The sequence below is a fragment of the Oratosquilla oratoria genome, chromosome 8 (assembly GCF_046742065.1).
Source record: "Oratosquilla oratoria isolate Oo_2021 chromosome 8, ASM4674206v1, whole genome shotgun sequence".
Lineage (NCBI taxonomy): Eukaryota > Metazoa > Arthropoda > Malacostraca > Stomatopoda > Squillidae > Oratosquilla > Oratosquilla oratoria.
The window spans coordinates 23,024,280-23,041,779 of NC_134784.1; the positions used below are offsets into that span (position 1 = coordinate 23,024,280).

Below are 17,500 nucleotides of genomic sequence, written 5' to 3' on the forward strand. Positions count from 1 at the left end.
TTTATTTATTTATTTATTTATTTTTGCTTCAGCATCGTGTCGTCCCTTGTATAACTTTATTCTGGCTGACGTCATTCCGTCTTATTCAATTTCGATTCGGGCTGTCGTTAGACGAATTTTATTCACTGGAATTCAACTAATCACGATCAACCAGTTATGGGAGTGGTGTTGCGTCTGTTTATCTTAACTGCCCTTGGGTGTTTCATTTAAGAAAAGTGACCCACCCTGCTCCCCTTCCTGAAAGGCGTCGGTCTTCTGTGTATTTATTCTGGCTGTCAGCAAGTGATCTAAGTCAGGAAATAAACTCTCCTACTGGGATTCGAACCCGTGCCTGAGCGGCTTGCTTTTTATAAGACGAAGACCGTACCGTCACGCCACCGCGACCCTACAAAACGGGACGGTTCGGTCTTCGTCTTATAAAAAGCAAGCCGCTCAGGCGAGGGTTCGAATCCCAGTAGGAGAGTTTATTTCCAAATGTCATAATGACACAAACACTGATCTAAGTCAATTAAGAAATAACCTCCTTTGCTCTGTGAAGGGGTTTAACTTAGCTTGGTTAACGCCTAGAGTGGCACCGTGTTGTAACTTATTCTGGTTATTTTCAGGAGGTTCTAGTCAGCAAAGAGAGGGAGAACTCTTTATGGTCTATCGGCCTTAAAACACACACACACACACACACACACACACACACACACACACACACACACACACGACTCGTGACGAAGTGTTAGAATTCCCAGCTGCCACTACGGCGGTCCGGGTTCGAATCCTGCCCTGGGCTGAAATAATTTTAGTAGCGCTACGCTGCGGGTTGTTACTCCAACTTGGGCGGGGAGTTGGGTGTGTGTTGTGCGTGTAAGGTGACAGCATTACCCATAGATCGGCATATAGGAGCTCTGAGCTCTCTTCCGGGAGGGAAATAGCTGTCGATCACGAGTCCAACACGTGATCCAAGACCATGGTGAACCACACACACATAAACACACATACAGTGCGAGTGAGTTAGAAGGAGAGAAAGGGAAAGAGAGAAAAAGAGAGAGTGGTAGAAAAGGAGAAGGGGACTAGAGAAAGAGGAAGGGAGAGGATGGGAAGGAAGAGGATATGATGGAGAGTGAAGAAGGGAAGAGGGTGGAAGGAGGAAGAGGGTAGGAGGAGGAGGAAGAGGTAGGAAGGGAAGAGGAGAGTTGATGGAGGCTTATTCTAATTTAATGTTTGGTTTCGTAAGCGAATCGATGACGACGACAAGCGCATCCCGAAGGCCAATGGGGACGGACACCTAAGGTTCTTGTGCCCCCCCGGGGGGAGGAACAGGTGCCCCTTCCCCCCCTCCCCACAAGTTCAGGGACCTCCAGGGACTCCCAGGGGTCTTCACCAGGGATCCACGGCCTGGTGGTCCTGTGGGATGGACGTCGGAGAGGAGAGCGTCCTTCCCTGTAGTTTTTTTTTTTAAATGTATTAATATTTTATTTTTATTTTGTGAGAAAATGTGGCACCAAAGTATTCGTTCTCTGGAACGTGAGTGTGGTCCTCCTCTTTCGGCTTCTATTATGTTATGTATTCATTTGTTTATTTATTTATCTGTTTATTTATCTATTTATTTATTTGCTTATTGATTTGTTTATTTATTTATCTATCGTTTGCCCTTCCCCACCCAATTCTCTCTCATTTATCTATTTATCTATATATTTATTTGTTTATTGATTTGTTTATTTATATATTTATATATTTATCTATCTACTCATTTCTCTATTTGTTTATTTATCAGGAAAAGGACAACCCGTAATTACTCCTTCCTATAGTCTGCTTATTTAGAATTGGTAAAGTTTGATTCAACCTCAAAATTATCACAAATAACGTCAAAGATATCTTGGCAAATTTTGCAAAAATAGAAAAAAAAATGAGAAACGTAACTCCGTAAACATGAAAATTCCAAACAATTTATTCATAATATTCACGAGAAAAAAATATTATAATGGATAAAGTGTGAGAGGCGTTGACAAAGACTTATTGACCAAAGGCACGTATGATCGGGGAATAATCTCCATTCAAAGAAATATATTGATTATTATTATCTCTTATCATAAACTTGTTCTCACTTAGATATCTCGTTTATCACATGAAAAAAGCGCTGGTTAAACCTGACCAATACGATTCAATTCGGCTTGATGATACTCACATTTGCAAAAACAACAAAAGGGTTATTTTTTCCACTTTTTCCAAATAAATATGTAATCTCGAATCTATTTGTAATTAAAGATATAATCGTTTCAGAGTTTTTCGCTTTATGAATAATTTTTTTATCTATAATGCAGGAAAAAAAATCATAGAAATTTCATGTGACGAATTAAACACGTTTGTTTGTAATGTTATCGTGTATAGTGACACAATTTGTGGTGACAAGTGGTGAAAGTGGGGTTAGACACTTCACCACAGCTTTTCATCATTAAAATGGTTTTGGTTCGAAGCCCTTGCCCCCTCCCAGCCCCCTAAAAGAAACGCGTCATCATCTTTTGCAAGCAAATTGCTGCCAAGCAAGATGGTTGCCAATTCTGCAAAACATCGATAATGCTTTGTGTGGTAGTTGCCTCTCTCTCTCTCTCTCTCTCTCTCTCTCTCTCTCTCTCTCTCTCTCTCTCTCTCTCTCTCTCTCTCTCTCTCTCTCTCTCTCTCTCTCTCTCTCTCTCTCTCTCAGTCTCTCTCTCCTCTCTCTCCTCTCTCCTTTCTCCCCCTTCTCTCTCGCTCGCTCACTTATATATATATATACATATATATATATATATTTATTTTTATTTATATATATATATATATATATATATATGTATTTATATATCACAACAAAGTAATGTCGTAGCACATTGGTAAAATAATACTAATGACCCACTTTCGGAGAAGAATAGGTGAAAGTAATAGGATCTGTATATTTCGGTCACTAACTGTGATCCCCTTCAGCGGATATGATTACAGAGAGGAGAAAAGCATGTATTTATACAAAAGTAGTGAGGTAAGCAGGCAGGGACGGGGACTCAGGTCACGTGTTCGGCGCTACGTGGACATTGGTGGATTTTGTCCACTGTGAGTGTAGAGGGTAGTAGTCTATTTATTGCCAAGGAAGTTATACAATCTGGTGACCATTGGCCATAGAAAATATTATAATTCAGAAAATTATTAAAGAGGATTCTATTATTTTTCATCTAAAACTGCATTTAGATTTGTTAATTATCAGCTTCGTCCCAATTGATTCGGTGGTTTTTATTGGCGACATGCTGAAATACGGCGGAATTTTCCTGCCCATATTTAACAAGAGTTCTTGTGCTCTTTGGTCCTAGTGGTGAGGTCTCTACCCGTTTGTCCCCAATATACATCATTGCAATCTAAACAAGGTAACTTATATACTCCAGGAGTTCTATTACTCTTTGATCTGTGACGTACATAGACAACTTTACTGAACAAATTGTTGGGATAATTGAAGATAGATTTGACTTTTCCATTGGGTAACAATTGTGACATGTCATCAATTGGTTTATTATATGGTAATTTTTTGCAACAATTATCCCACTTGTAATTCATGGCGGAATGGGAATCAGATTTATAAAAACTAATTTTAGCCTTAGGGCCTTTTGTAATAACCACGATGGGTATTCTAATTTTGTTAATTGATTTCTATATTGATATGCAGTTCACAATATTTAGACATGGAACTAAGTTCAGTAAGAAATGAGTACAAAATTGGAAACAAAGAAGTCAAAAAAGTCAATTCAGAAAGGGACCTAGGAGTAATCATCTCAAGCGACTTGACACCTGATAAACACGTCAATAAATTATTTGGAGAGACTTTTAACTTACTAAGATCAATGAAAGTGGCCTTCGACTACATAGATGAGGAGATGGTTAAAAAAATAATGGTTATACTGATAAGACCTAAACTAGAATATGCCGCAACATTGTGGGCACCCAGCACAAAAGAGAACATAGGAAAATTAGAGAGAATCCAAAGAGCAGCGACAAAAATGGCACCTACACTGTCAAATCTAACATATGAACAAAGATTGGAGAAATTACATCTGTCAACACTGGAAGAGAGAAGAGAAAGAGGTGATTAATTGACCATTTACAGAATTATGAAAGGGATAAAAATCCTCGATGGAGATGACTTATTAAAGTGGGACAGAAGGGAAACAAGATGACACGAAAAGAAGCTAAAGAAGGACAGTTACAGAAGAGACCTGAAAAAGAATAGCTTCCCACATAGAGTGATTGATGTCTGGAATAAACTAAACGGAGAAATAGTGAATGCCAAAACTATTCACGATTTTAAGAATAAACTGGTTGCGGAGAGATACGAAAACGGGTCACTTCGAGCATAGCTCTCGTCCCGTAAAATACGACTAGGTAAATATAACTAGGTATACACACACACACACACACACACACACACACACACACGCACACACACACACACACAAATACACACACACACACACACACATGTAAACATCGAAATAAAATATTTCACATGTACATATACCTAGTTAATGTCTCTCGATATATTATTTGAATAATCAAAGAAAAAATGTCTTACATACATAACTGCACATTAACAGTTTTGTTAGAATAACGTATCCATTATTCAACACTAACTTAATCCCAAATTTGTATTTGCGTAAAACTGATCTCGCATATTTCAACTAACACTATAATTTTTTTTTACATAGTTGACATATAGCTGTATATAAATTGAGACAGTTTTGCGAGCGCAATGAATCAGAGCTGGAGAAAAGTCTGCGCACGTGTGCGCGTTTTAGTACAAGGACAAATGGTGTTTACGAATGGGATCAATAAGTAATTATTTATTAGCTCTAAAAATTGGTTTGTTGGCGCCGTCTGTCCTAGATGTGGATGAGTAAGTGTACAATAGCTAGATAAAATGAAACAGAAAAAAATAGATAGATAAATATAGATATGAATATAAATAAATAGATCAAATGTATATTGGGTAACCAAATGAATGCAAAATAAATCAATAAGTAAATACATTAAAATAAATAGATAAATAAATAGATAAATAGGAAATAGATGAACAAAATAAATGTGGGCATGAATAAATAAGAGAAAATAAACGAAAATCAAATGAATTAATATTTCTCTTCATGGTTACCCAAAGCTGAAAACGACAAATGATGCCTCGGAAACGTTGGTAGCCCTGCTAGGGATTTATGTCTCCTAGAGTTCACACTGAACGATAATATCGAGTGACTTTCAAATATCATCGTCACTTGTGTCATGATAATTCTCACACTATTCCAACCCATTCCGTCACGTGTAGATTTTCTTCCTACCATCTGTTGCCAGATATCTTATTTTCTTTTATTTTTATTTAGCCAATATTTAGTCTTCATTTTATAAATAAAAGTTAACTGGAACATCAAAGTGGAAGTAAATTCCCCACTTTTTTTTTTAACTTTTCAGATACCGAGACTGCACCAAACCACAAAGTACCAAGAGAAATTTATTTCCTCAAATATACCTGTATCCAACAGTACCAACAGGCATCGTCTCGTTAATAAAAAATTATTATTCTTCATTATTTCTTCTTCCGCCACAGACGGTCCTCCTACGACGCTGGCACTACTGGGGTCACTGCCAACAAGTTCCGAGGTCCCCCATCCTCGCACAGCCTTCCAAATGAAGTCGCCAACTCCAAACAGGCCAATCATGGAGTTATGGCCAGAGGTAAAATGTTCGTTGTTTTTTTTTTAACGCGAGTGACACACACACACACACACAAACACACACACACATTATATAGATATATGTGTGTGTGTGTATGTGTATATATGTATGTATATATGTAAGTACAGTATGTATACACACACACACACACACACACACACATATATATATATATATATATATATATATATATATATGTATATAATTATTTTTATATATATACAGTATATATATAATATATATATATATATATATATATATATATATATATATATTCGTGAAGTAGGGAAGCAGGTTTTCTTTGATACATGTTGAATTAAATACGACAGCATCCTGACAGTTGTTCAAAACATCAAAACCAACGTGGTGTACTTATTTAAATGTCCAGCCGAGGATTGTACGCCTCGCAATGTCACATACGTCGGGCACACCAGATGTACTCTCAGCCGAAGACTAACTTTTCACCAACAGGACGGAGCGATCAAGGACCATTATTTAAAATATCATAATCGGAATATTGACAGACACCTTAATTCAATGTACCAAAATTATTGCGTACAACGAGGACCCCAGAAGGTTGAAACTCCTGGAGGCATTCCACATCAGGGATTCTGCCCCCACTATAAACATACAGTCGGACATGACATCCAGTATTAAGTTGTATAGTAACGCTAACCTGAGACATCGCTATATCGAGGTCCCCTCTCCCCCTCCCCTCCCACCCCCACTCCCCCACCACTCAGACGATCAGCTAGACTCCGCAGTGGGAAATCGGACAGGAGTTTATGTATTTAAACCTTTCTCTCTAACATTTGTACTTCCCTTTTAGACGTAAGTAATAACACTCTTCTTAAATATCTTATGTTACACCTGTTTATTTGTATTTGTATTTTTGTGATTTATATGTACCAACATTTGTATTCATTATTGCAGAAATTTTGTCAATCCTGACGATGTCTCTTTGAAGACGAAAGCTCGAGAATATTAAATGGAGAACTATGGAGATCTTGTATAAGCTCACCCTACAACTGGAAAAAAGTTGATAAGAAAAATAGAAAACATTAAGAAAAAGTTGAACAACTGTCAGAATGCTGTCGTATTTAATTCAACATGCATATATATGCAGGTACATTGTGACAAGTTGATGAAGGTGGAAAAAGAAGTCACGAGGCTAGTTCCGAGTTCCTGAGTTTATTCCTGACCGGTTTCGCTCTATGCTTCTTCAGACCCGTGACTTCTTTTTCCACCTTCATCGTGCATGTATATATATATATATATATATATATATATATATATATATGCAGAAGAAATCACTTGAACGCGTGATACTAGTATGCAGACAAACCACTGGGAAAATGAAAGAGATGAGACCGAGCGCTTTCGTCTATTCAGACATTTTCAAGGTATAGATACATAAAAGAGACAAGTATATATACTCAGAAGGTTAAGTTGGATCTCTCCCAGTGCCATATTGGCTCAAGTGTCCGGACATTTGGTTTACAATTTTTGTTATGATAAATTCATCCAATTTGTATAATCCTTGACTTAAATTTAAATTATTAACAAATGTATTCTTGATCAGACTGGATTCTATGATGTTTCTATTCAAATAAGAATTACTTTTGACAATTACTTTAGCTTCATTCCAATTGATACAATGGTTAAAATCCCTAAGATGGACAAATAACGCGTTGGACGTTTGACCACTTCTAACGCTATATTTGTGTTGCTTTATTCTAACATCTAATTCCTTTCCAGTCTGACCAATATAGCATTTGCTGCAATCTTTACATGGAATTTTATATACACAGCCTTCCTTATTTTCAGGGGAATTTTTAATCAAAAGACTTTTGACTGTGTTGGAGTTCCTAAAAATGGTTTGGATGTTGAAATTAAATTGTGTGTTTTGGAATCTCATTTTGTGTTTAACGGTAACTATTATTTACAGAATTTCGGTATGGCAATGGGTAATCCGATTTCTCCAATTCTTAGCAATCTTTATATGGAATTTTTTGAAACAAAGTTGTTACCCAATATTCTCCCCCAAAATGTTACTTGGTTTAGGTACATTGATGATATTTTGTGCATTTGGCCTGTTAATGCTGACCCGTCAACTTTTTTGTCACAACTTAACGCCTTAGTTCCTTCAATCAATTTTACCATGGAAATAGAACAAAATAATCAATTACCTTTCCTTGGTGTATTGATATACAGAAACGAAAGGTCTTTCAAATTTGATGTTTATAGGAAACCCACCAATGTTCTTTCATATGTTCATTTTTACTCTTCTCATCATTACAGGACCAAAGCATCTGTGTTATCTTCAATGTACCTTCGTGCTTATCGGATTTGTAGTCCGGAGTTTTTGGATGATGAATTCTCAAGAATAAATGACATAGCTTTAAAATTAAAGTATCCAAATCATCTAATTGAAATTTCTCAAAAAATGGCTAGAAAGTCTTATTTTGATGACAAAACTAAAGAAAAATTTAATTCTAAAAATCTTCTCGTTCTTCCTTATCATGACAACTTCATTAAATTGCCGCATATTCTTAAGAATTTCAACATCCAAACCATTTTTAGGAACTCCAACACAGTCAAAAGTCTTTTGATTAAAAATTCCCCTGAAAATAAGGAAGGCTGTGTATATAAAATTCCATGTAAAGATTGCAACAAATGCTATATTGGTCAGACTGGAAAGGAATTAGATGTTAGAATAAAGCAACACAAATATAGCGTTAGAAGTGGTCAAACGTCCAACGCGTTATTTGTCCATCTTAGGGATTTTAACCATTGTATCAATTGGAATGAAGCTAAAGTAATTGTCAAAAGTAATTCTTATTTGAATAGAAACATCATAGAATCCAGTCTGATCAAGAATACATTTGTTAATAATTTAAATTTAAGTCAAGGATTATACAAATTGGATGAATTTATCTTAACAAAAATTGTAAACCAAATGTCCGGACACTTGAGCCAATATGGCACTGGGAGAGATCCAACTTAACCTTCTGAGTATATATACTTGTCTCTTTTATGTATCTATACCTTGAAAATGTCTGAATAGACGAAAGCGCTCGGTCTCTTTCATTTTCCCAGTGGTTTGTCTGCATATATATATATATATATATATATATATATATATATATATATATATATATGCACAAATTTCACAAGTCACACGTGAATCACAAATATGCAGAGTCCACTAGGAAGAGGAAAAACACACGGAGACCGAGCACTTTCGTGATATATTCACATTATCAAGGAGTATCTGTATTCCTTGATAATGTGAATATATCACGAAAGCGCTCGGACTCCGTGTGTTTTTCCTCTTCCTAGGGGACTCTGCATATATATATATATATATATATATGTATATATATATATATATACTGTATATATATATATATATACATATATATATATATATATACATATACATATACCAAGGCCTTTTCTCCCTTACAAGGAAGGTAGCCAAAAAGGAAAAGGCATAAAATCACTCCCACCCATTCCATCCCTGAATACACTCCACACCCCTCCACCCTCCCTCTTCCCTCTTATCTTAGCACCTCCTGGATGACGGGTCATCCCTGCACCTTGTCCACTGCCCTGGGTCAGAAGCAGTGTCGCAAGACACAGCAAGGCCGCTTCATTTAATCGGCGACCCCCCCCTCCGTCCCCCCAAGCATAACAGGAGAAGACGGGGAGAAATCCCTTCGGGCTGCGTCAAATTTTGCTTTCACATACTACCTCACCCCCCATCCCCCCGCCCATTCCACCTCATGCATCACAACATCATCCATATACAACCATTCTCCATTCACTCCTGTCTTCTGTCCTCTCCCGTCCTTCCTCAACAGACATTCCCCTCTTCCCCAAAGCCCCCTTCACCCCATCCATCCACCTCATCCTAGGATGTCCCCTCATGTTCACTCCCTCCACATCTGCCTTCCATACCTCTTTTACTAGTCTTTCTTCACTCATTCTTTCCATGTGTCCAAACCATCCTAATACTCTTTCATCAACCCTATCTCCCAACTCCCTTTCCACCCATGTTCTCCTCCTCACCTCCTCATTTCTCACTCTATCTAGCCTAGTAACCCCCATCATACTTCTCAGACACATCATCTCAAACAAATTCAAAATCTTTCTCTTTTCCTCTCTTATGTTCCATGTTTCTGCCCCCACACAGTGCTGTTGGCACAATCACTCCTTCATACAGTCTCCTCTTAGCATCCATTCCCAAATGTCTATTCCTCATTACACTTTTTAATCCACCAAGGCATTTACTCGCTTCTCTCAATCTATATTCTACCTCCACCTTCACTCTACCTTTTCCTGCCACATTTGCACCCAAGTATCTAAAACTATCCACTTCCTCCAGTCGCTCTCCCTTAATGCTCACTTCCAGTCTACTGCCACTTTCACCCCTTGTACATCTCATCACCTTACTTTTACCCACATTTATATTTAGCTTTCTTCTATCACACACTCTCCCAAAATCTGTCACCAACTTCCTCAATCCCTCCTCCGATCCTGCCACAAGCGCAGTCTCGTCCGGAAACAACAGCTGGCTCACCTCCCACTTTTCTCCTTTTCTTTATTTATCTCCAATCCCTGACCCACTACTCCTGCATTTACCTCTCGCACCACCCCATCCATGTATAAGTTGAACAGCCAGGGCGACATAACGCATCCTTGACGAAGTCCCACCTTTACCTCGAACCACTCACTCTCTCCATTTCTAATCCTGACACAAGCTCTACTACTCTCATAAAAACTCTTGACAGCTCCCAAAAGCTTTCCTCCTATCCCGTATATCTACATAACCTCCCACAGTGCCTTTCTGTCTACCCTATCATAAGCCTTTTCCAGATCCATAAAAGCCCAAAAAACATCCTTCCCCTTTCCTATAGCTTTCTCACATATCTGTCTTACCACAAAGATCTGATCTACACAACCTCTACCCTTCCTAAATCCACACTGTTCCTCACCAATTACTCCCTCTGTTTCTCTCCTAATCCTCTTAATCAAGATCTTCCCATAAGCCTTCCCAACTACACTTAACAAGCTAATCCCTCAGAAACTACTACATTCACACTTGTCCCCCTTTCCCTTGTAAAGTGGAACTATACAGGCACTCCTCCAGTCCTCCGGCACTCTACCCTCTCTCCAGCAAACATTAAATAATCTCACCAGCCAGTCCACCATCACTATACCTCCTTTTTTTAGACATTCTGCATGGCATCCATCCAGACCAGGTGCCTTACCTGCTTTCATCATCTTAACAACTGCCTTCACTTCATCCTTCCTTATTTCTCCTCCATTTTCCTCACTCATCACGGTCATTTTCTTAGCATTTCCCACTACAGCTATCTTTCCCTCCCTATCCTCCTTCACATTTAGCAACTCCCTAAAATGTTCTGCCCATCTTCCCCTTACTGCCTTCTCTTCCATTATCATCTCTCTATCTGCACCTTTTACCTTTTCTTCTCTACTTGATTCTCCTCCTCTTCCTCTTTTAATTTCTTTCCAAAACATTTTTTTATTACTTTCAAAATTTTCTGTCATACTCTCACCCCATTTCACATCTGCTCTCCTCTTTGCCTCCTTTACCTTTTGCTTTACTTCTCTTTTCTTTTCTTTGTACCTCTCATATGACTCCCTTGTCCTATTTTGTAACCAATCTGCGAATGCTCGCTTCTTCTCTTCTACAACTTTCTTTGTTTCCTCATCCCACCATTCACTACCCTCCCTTCTGTTTCCTCCTGTCCTTCTTGTTCAACACACCATCTTTGCACACTTTGTGACTCCTTACTTGAACCATCCCCATTCCTCCTCCACACCTAGCTCTACTCTATCCTTCACTCCCTCCCACTCCCCCTTCAGCTTCTTCTTGTACTCCTTTTCCTTTTCATTTAAAGAATTCACTCTAAGCACCTCCCTAACTTTTGTCCAATTCCTCTTTCTCCATCTATCCTCCACTCTCAATTTACCTTCCACCAAAAAATGTGGTGTGTGTGTATATATATATATATATATATATATATATAAATGTGTGTGTGTGTATGTGTGTGCGTGTGTGTGTGTTTATATATATATATATATATATATATATATATAAACAGAAATGTAGTAGCACATTTGTAAATGACACACAGGAAACCCACAGTCGGAGAAAATAAACTTCGAAAAAGAAGAATCCTATATTTCGGCTATCAACTGTAGCCCTCTTCAGGAAAGTACATAAGACAGAGGACAGAGGGGACTTATAAACTACAGAAAAGAGAAGGAATGTAGACAGATGGCATCACTCAGGCGCGGGGCAAAATGGAGTGGCGGAGGAGGGAGAGGGTGAGGTGAGGGGGGTTGTAAGGTGCTTACCAGCTTGCTGACCGCCGCGCATGAAATGATGTCAGGTGTCCACTGATGCCATCTGTCTACATTCCTTCTCTTTTCTGTAGTTTATAAGTCCCCTCTGTCTTCCGTCTTATGTACTTTCCTGAAGAGGGCTACAGTTGATAGCCGAAATATAGGATTCTTCTTTATTCGAAGTTTATTTTCTCCGACTGTGGGTTTCCTGTGTGTCATATATATATATATATATATATATATATATATATATATATATATATATATACACATATACACAGTGCTGTCGGCACAGTCACTCCTTCAGACAATCTCCTCTTGGCATCCATTCCTAAATGTCTGTTTCTCATTACACTTTTTAATCCACCAAGGTATTTACTCGCTTCTCTCAATCTACATTCTACCTCCACCTCCACTCCTCCCTTTCCCGCCACATTCGCACCCAAGTATCTAAAACTATCCACTTCCTCCTGTCTCTCTTAATACTCACTTCCAGTCTGCTGCCACTTTCTCCCCTTGTGCATCTCATCACCTTACTTTTAATCACATTTATCTTCAACTTCCTTCCTTCGCACACCTTCCCAAACTCTGTCACTAACTTCCTCAACCCCCCTCTAATCCTGATACAAGCGCAGTGTCGTCAGCAAACAACAACTGGTTTATCTCCCATTTTTCTCCATTTTCTTTAACCATCACCAATCCCTGACCCACTATCCTTGCAGTTACCTCTCGCGTCACCCCATCCATGTATAAATTGAACAGCCAGGGCGACATAACACATCCCTGGTGAAGTCCCATCTTTACCTCAAACCACTCTCTCTCCATTTCCAATCCTAACACAAGCTCTACTACTCTCGTACAAACCATTGACTACTCTTAACAGCTTTCCTCTTATCCCATATATCTGCATTACCTCCCACAGCGCCTCCCTGTTCCTGTCTACCCTGGCATAAGCCTTTTCCAGATCCATAAAAGCCCATAAATAATATATATATATATATATTAATATATATATATATATATATATATATATGTGTGTGTGTGTGTGTGTGTGTGTGTGTGTGTGTGTGTGTGTGTGTGTGTGTGTGTGTGTGTGTGTGTGTGTGTGTTTGTGTGTTTTGGCACGTAGGTGTGTATGTACGAAGGTATGTCGGTATGTATCTAGATAGCCGTGTGTATGGAGTGATGGATGGTTTGTACAGTCATGCAATCACATTTACATAACCAATGTATAATACATATTCAGTGGAATTCTAACCAATTTTGGGTCTTTTCTCCTCCTCTTCCTCCTCCTCCTCCTCCTCAGGTTTGTCGAAGAGCTCGCCCTTGCCCCCCAGGACGTCCCGCAACGGCCCAGCCGTGGGACACAAGTCCAACTCGAGGAACTCTGGCGAAGTCGAGTTCCACAACTTCGAGTACGAGAGCGACTTCGAAACGGATGAGGAGGTCAGTCCTCCGCGGTTGCGGTTCAACTTGCAGTTTCGGTTCAACTTGCGGTGGCGATTCAACCTGTGGTTGCTGTTAAACTTGCGGTTGTGGTTAAACTTGCGGTTTGCTGTTGAACTTGCTGTTGCAGTTCACTGTGCTGTTGCGGTTCAACTTGCGGTTGCGGTTCAACTTGCAGTTGCTGTTGAACTTCTCGTGGTGGCGGTTGAAGTTGTAATTGTAGTTGCAGATGATGCTGTTCCATTTAGTTGCAGGTGTAGTTGTTGCATCTAGTTGTAGCTGCAGTTGCGTTTACATGATTTTCCAAAGAAAGAATGATTTCCAAACATATTTACATTATGTAGTTTTGTCTCTGGTAGAAAATTATTAAAAGAACAGTCATATATGATTGCAATTATCATAATAAAATTATTTGTTTTGTGTAATGCAACAAATTTCTTAGGATTAATTGTATTTACAAATATGAATATTAGAAATGTAAGCTCTACAGTTTACGTGTATCAGAGCACCCGCTAAATGACCTCAGGTCATTCAGCGTACCGGAGGTATTACTAATTATGAATGGAACGGAGATATAGCTTTTGGTTATGTCAATTATTCTTTATTTATGTTATATATATTTTTAATTGTTGATAAATAATTATGATTATTTAGATATAATTTTTTTAGCTTCATATCTCACAGAAAAACACACACACACACACACACACACACATATATATATATATATATATATATATATATTTATATATATATATATATATATACATATATATATATATATATATGTATATATATATATACATATATGAGCATTTTTAAAAGCTCTGCCATGGGATTCGAACCCTGACCCGTGCGTCCATAATCACGAGTTCAAGACGCTAGCAACCGTGCTACATGTGATGGTTCAAAAGGACTGTACAAGTCCCCGACCACGCTTCACGTAACATCAGAAGATCTAGTCTCATTTTCATCCAATTTCTGGGTCAGGGTTCGAATCCTATGTCAGAGCTTCTAAAAATGTTCAATCTGTCTTTAACATACACAACATATATATATATATATATATATATATATATATATTATTAATAAATAATTATGACTAGATATAATTATTTTTTTGCTTCATATCGCACAGAAGAAATACTTTTTTTTAGTTATATATATTGTTTTTAATCATTAATCACAAATTATTATTATTTAGATATATTTATTTTTTAGTTTCATATCTCAGAAAAAATCTATTTCCTCAAAATATTTTCCCCGAACTTCGTCTTTGACAGCAGGAGAGGACCATCACCCTCTCGAACTCGACGCTGACGAAGATGAAGCTTCTGAAGAAGAAGAAGGAGAACTTGAGGGACATCGAGAGGAGGAAGGCGGAGCGGGAGAGCCGAAAGCTCCAGGAGGAGAGAGTTCGGAAGTACAAGCAGCTCGAACTCCAACACAGCCAGAACTCCCTGCAGCAGCAGTCGAGGGCCGACCAATCGGGAGCGAATCAAGGTATCTGGACCTTTTTTTTTTTTTATAATGTCTGGGCTTTTTTTCTGGATTTTTTTTTTCTGTTATTCTGGATTTTTTCTGGGCCTTTTTCCTGGATTTTTTTCTGTTTTTTTTTTCTGGATTTTTTCTGGGCCTTTTTTCTGGATTTATTTATTCATTTATTTATCTATTTTTTGTCTTTTTTCTGTATTTTTTTCTGTTTGTTTTTTTCTGGATTTTTTTCTTTCTTTTATAGGAAGATCTCGGACCTTGGCATCTGTTTGGGGTTTACAGAAAAGAGAGGGAGAGAGAGAGAGTGTGTGTGAGAAAGAGAGGGAGAGGTATAGAGAGAGAGGTAGGGGACAGAAGGGGGGATGGGAATGTGTGTGTGGGGGGGGGGCGAGTTCGTGGCCATCTTCGAGGTGTTTTATCAACTTGACCCGATTTCCATCAGATTTGACCCAGAATTGACCGACCGACCGACCGACTAACTGACTGTCTAAGTTACTGATTCCCCGATTGATTTGGTCACGTATACAAAGTTAGATATGAAATAGTCAATAGCGTGAGTTAACTTTCTAGATTTTCTCCTATTGAATTCTAGATTAATTTGTTGTGCAGTTGATGTTTGGTATAACCTAGTAGGTCATACCACTTTATATGTTATAGCATTATATTTTTCTACATGCACGCGTATGCGCACGCACACACACACACACACACGACTCGGTGGCGCAGCTGGTAGAACGATGAACTACTAGCATGGTGGTGCGCGTAGTGCTTGGTTCGAATCCTGCCCAGGGCCGAAATTAATTTCGGTACAGCTGCGCTTCGGGTCGTTACTCTGACTCTCGTGGGCGGGGAGTTGGGGGTGTGTGTGTGTGAAAGGTCATAGCATTACCCATAGATCGGACCTACGAGCTCTGAGCTCTCTTCCAGGAGGGAAATAGCTGTCGATCACGAGTCGAACACGTGATCCAAAAGACCAAGTGAATACACACACACACACACACACACACACACACATATTCCGTGTTTTGTTTTATTTTTTATTTCATTCTTTTATTTGGGGGGGGGAGATTGAGGCGATAAAAGAAAAAATATTAAGCTGTGTAGTAACCTTTCCACAATTGAAATGCACACACATGCAAATGACAGATATAACCTGCGTATTTAACGTTAGTGAACTCCATCAATCTGTCACTTAACCTTGTTGCTCACGCAGATCGCAACCAAAAACATGAAATTGTTTAATCATAAATTTAGTGTGAAATCAATCTTACTGTATATCATAGCATGTTGTATTGGAGCAAAAAATCACGAAAATGTAATTTATCAAACTCTGGATATATATGATTAGTAAATGTGTTTAAAAGATGTGCTCAAAGTCGACATGACGTCACGCATTTCCCAGTCGCTCTGCGATTCCCGATTGGACAGAGCGACATGACATCATAAGCCCCGCCCCTTTGCCAGCCTACTTACCATAATATCATACCTATCATCACGCAATGTGTTGGCTAACGAGTCACGTCACTTTATACAAACAACCGTGGAATTCTCACGACGTCATATATCCCTCAAACGGCCTGTAACATTTTCTAGGACAGAGGTCTATGACGTCACTCATAAGCTCCGCCCACCTGATCGCCACACTCTACCTTGATTCTTCTTATCAGTATCACCATCACGTGACGGCTCACTAATCATGTCACAGAAAGCTGGTCCTGATTTCAGATGAGATATGAGAACCTAGCGCTGAGGTCGGGGGGCTTCAGATCGTTCGATTCCGGAAATATGAAGGCTGTATTTCATGACTGAATATATTGGGGGCATGGGAGAGACCCCGCCCACCACCATGGACGTGCGTTCTAGTATGCGTCTGTTTGTATGAAGGAATGTACATATGGATAGATTGGAATAAAGATACACAAACACACAATCATATATATATATATATATATATATATATATATATATATATATATATATATATATAGATATGTGTGTGTGTGTGTATACTTATATAAATGAATAGGTAGATGAATAAGCAAGTTAAGTAATTAGTAAATGAATAAAGAATGAATGAATAGATACATAAATCAGTGTATAATTAAATGAATAACCAAAGATTAATATCAACTGAATCGGCCCACAAATAGATTGATAACTAAAGAAGTGACTAGATAAGTAAATAGGTAAATAAAGTGGACAAAAATACATCATGTTTATCCTGCATTTTCTCAAAAGTAATTATTCGATGAAACCAAAAACCTTTGCCCCACGTACTCAGACAGCCAGATCAAATGATTGTCGGGATCGAACCTGCGACTACGTAGATGGGAGTTGAGATCTATTACCAACGCGCCACAGTGGCGAGCCAATTTCTTAAAAAAAAAAGAAATATTATCCTCACTAATGATAGCTCCACAGATCGGAGTTCAGATATGGGGAGCTATTTTGT

The 17,500-nt window shown here is 38.4% G+C and overlaps 1 protein-coding gene across 1 annotated transcript in view; it reads left to right on the forward strand.

Moving 5' to 3' along the window:
• Positions 1–17,500, forward strand: part of LOC143027631 (TOG array regulator of axonemal microtubules protein 1) — a gene marked incomplete in the record, with an annotated part of 199,434 nt that overhangs the window by 151,710 nt on the left and 30,224 nt on the right. Inside the window, 3 exon segments of the mRNA XM_076189018.1 lie at positions 5,603–5,730; positions 13,415–13,554; positions 14,838–15,057. Coding sequence (XP_076045133.1) covers positions 5,603–5,730; positions 13,415–13,554; positions 14,838–15,057 — 488 coding nt within the window.